Below are 3,001 nucleotides of genomic sequence, written 5' to 3' on the forward strand. Positions count from 1 at the left end.
GAGGGGGGAGGGCTGCAGGCTCCCCAGCAGATCCAGAAAATGGATCAGAATTACTTCTGCTCCACTTCTTGGTTTGCTGCTGGGCCTGTGGAGGGTCCCCCTGCACTCCTGTGGGATGCTTCATGTGCCCCAGCATCACAATATTCACAAGCCTCACTGGTACCTCGAGGTATATAGAAAAGACTTTTAAAGCTGTGTCTATGTCTCAATTGCTGACTCTCTGGATCAGCATTGAATCATCAGATTTGGATTCGGCTGAATTGAATCAGGGACAGTGATCCAAATCAATTAATTGAATCACTGTCCCTGATTTGGGCTGAATCCAAATCTGAATCAAGTAGGGCTTGCTTCGCACACCCCTAGTGTGTATATAATGTGTTGCATATTTATCAACCCAAAAAAAAAAAAACACAGCTGGTGCCCCTTCAATTCTTCCACTTATTTTATAGCAGTAATTAGTTATCCAGTGTAGTTAGGTCCTGGTCAAATTTGCTTTAACATGGAAGGTGCTATTCATACAGATTCATAGCATTCAGAAAGAACCCCCCCACCAACAGATTGAATTTTCATAAGTGCCTACAGTCTGACTCCCCCAAGTAATTTAGGCACTGTGATGCTCAGTCTTGCACAATCTAGGGTTTAAACACCTGGCCCTCATGGTGGAATAGCCCTGGGTGGACACCAAAGTCCCTGTATAATCCATAAGGAAGGTTGGGTTCCTTTAGCCAAGAACAAATACTAAAGGTAGGGTTGTGGCTTACATTATATTAGGCTGGTTTTTTTTTTAACAAGAATTTAGCACTCACAATCCCATTCACTGGTAGCTGAATTCTTTGGTTTCCATTGCACTCATTGAATTAAATGCTAACTATTATATTTAATGGAGTCCTAACTCACTGAACATTGTTTCACATCTATGTATTAGCATTTACTGGTAATTAACTTTAAAATAGGTCCAATTATTCCAGTGAAAAAAGACTTATTCCAGTGACTTACTGCCATTCAAACATAACACAAACATAAGTCAGTGTATTTTTAGCAACCAAACACTTGAACTATGAAGGAAAAGCAATACATACCATAAGCAGTCCCTTGTAGGCATAGACAATGCCAAGCCAAATGGTCATGTGTGTGTTTTCACAGTGTTCCAAGATTGGTCGGATGGAAATATCTCTGCCTGCAGGGTCCGGCTAAAGAGGGCAAAAGAAGTAGAGTGAAATTTCTGAATTCAGACTTTACAGGTACAGTACTTGCCTCAGAAGCTACTTCATCCTGTTCCCCTTGTTTGTGGATATGCATGTACCAGTACAAGAAAAGAGCCAACTTCAAAGAGACTTTTGAAAGCGTGGTTCCTGCAGGTTGCATGCTTAGTAAACCTAGCAAGGAGTAGGACTTAGAGAAGTGTAGCAGGAAGAATCTCTGCCAGAATGATTCCCTGCTAGCACAAAATAGGAAGTAGAAATTGGTAGTATGTTCAAAGACTCTCCTCTTTTAATACTGTCAATTCTACTCATCTGCTGTATTTTTAGATATATGGGAGGGCATTCCATGTAACTGAAGGGAAAGGAAATCAATTGGGCCTTTGTGCTTAGGACAGCTAATTTGGTACAAAGCAATGGCTGTAGCTTGAATTTGCACTCAGGAAAATGTGTGAACTTAAAATCATACTTCCATGCACCCTGTGTTCTTGTCAGTGACACATGGCAGAGTATGCAATGAGACACACTGCAGCATGTTCTAAGCTCTAGACACATAGTTATGAGCCCTATCAAATGCCACTACCATGGGTGGACCTAGGATTTTGAAAATGGGGGGTGGGGCAGATGGTGTGACACATCCTCCTATACAACACAACACATTTTTCTCCAGTTAAAAACAAACTAGATGCTTTACTAATATGCAAGGGACTAGCACTATATTATTCAGTTTAAAGTTCAAAGCCAAAACAAATACAGCTATTGGAATATGCACTAATGTGCTAGTTTAAATCTAGTTTGAAAAAAACTACAACAAATTAGGCTACAAGTAGTCGAAAGAGTCAAAATCTAGTGCGTCATTAGCCCTTTCGTTATTACAGCTATCATACTTCTCTTATTCAGATTCGTGAAACAAAATTTAGCTTTCTTGAGCATTTTGACAGTGCCTCCAATAACTTCACTGTTAGTCATTTCTACACCCGAGTTAATATTACCATACTTGTGTTAAGGTTTTTAGCTAAATCTAAAAACAGTCGGCAGGGCTGTGAAATAAAGAAGACAGACACTACTAAGAAAGGCCAACAGATAACAAAATTGTAGAAAAAAGGATAGTTTGAATAATGGAACATCAGGACCATTAAAAAGGAGACAGGGTCATTAACACCTGTAAAGTGGAGAGAGACAGCAGGAATCAGGGAGATGACAGTGACCCATGAAGTCCATTTACTCTCTCAGTACTGCCCAAATAGAAATTCTGCTGCCCACTTCCAGGCAGCTGGTTTTGAAGTTTAGATAGAGCAAGAATCATAGGGGAGTGCATTGCACCCTCCCCCTTCCCTGCCCCACTGATCATCCCTGGCCACTGCATTATGGAAACTGCAACAAGAGCTCATGACAGGTGTCAGGAAGTGGGGCCTAGGAGTGGCCGTGATCTCTCTCTAGTGCCCCCTGCTGTGTCGAATAGGCGATCCAGCACCCTCTTACTCGCCCGCCATGTCTTGTTGTTATATGGTTCTAGAAGGGAGGCTGCCTCTTATTGCCCTGGACACTGTGCTATGCTTATACTGTCCCCTGTTCTGTAGGGAGTGACCTGGTGCACCCCAGCCTTATGGGCTATGCGTGCCTCCAACCTCCCCTGTAGCACGCCCCAAGCCTCGCTGATGTACTGGATGTTGTCTGGTCAATTTCCTTCCTGCGCCCTAACTGGCGCCCTGGGCTTGTCACGCAACCAGTGCCCTGACTGGCGCCCCTAGGCTTGTCACGCAACCAGCGCCCCTCTGCTTTCTGCACCCTGACTGGTGCCC

General features: G+C 43.2%; 1 protein-coding gene across 1 annotated transcript in view; it reads right to left on the reverse strand.

Annotated features, from left to right (window-relative positions):
• The window catches only part of GABBR2 (gamma-aminobutyric acid type B receptor subunit 2), a 1,005,856-nt gene that overhangs the window by 56,581 nt on the left and 946,274 nt on the right, over positions 1 to 3,001 (reverse strand). The window contains exon 14 of the mRNA XM_019540184.1: positions 1,080 to 1,190. Within this exon, the coding sequence (XP_019395729.1) occupies positions 1,080 to 1,190 (111 nt within the window). The remainder of the gene's footprint in view (positions 1 to 1,079; positions 1,191 to 3,001) is intronic.

Source organism: Crocodylus porosus, unplaced genomic scaffold (genome assembly GCF_001723895.1).
Source record: "Crocodylus porosus isolate Cpor-Errol unplaced genomic scaffold, CroPor_comp1, whole genome shotgun sequence".
Lineage (NCBI taxonomy): Eukaryota > Metazoa > Chordata > Crocodylia > Crocodylidae > Crocodylus > Crocodylus porosus.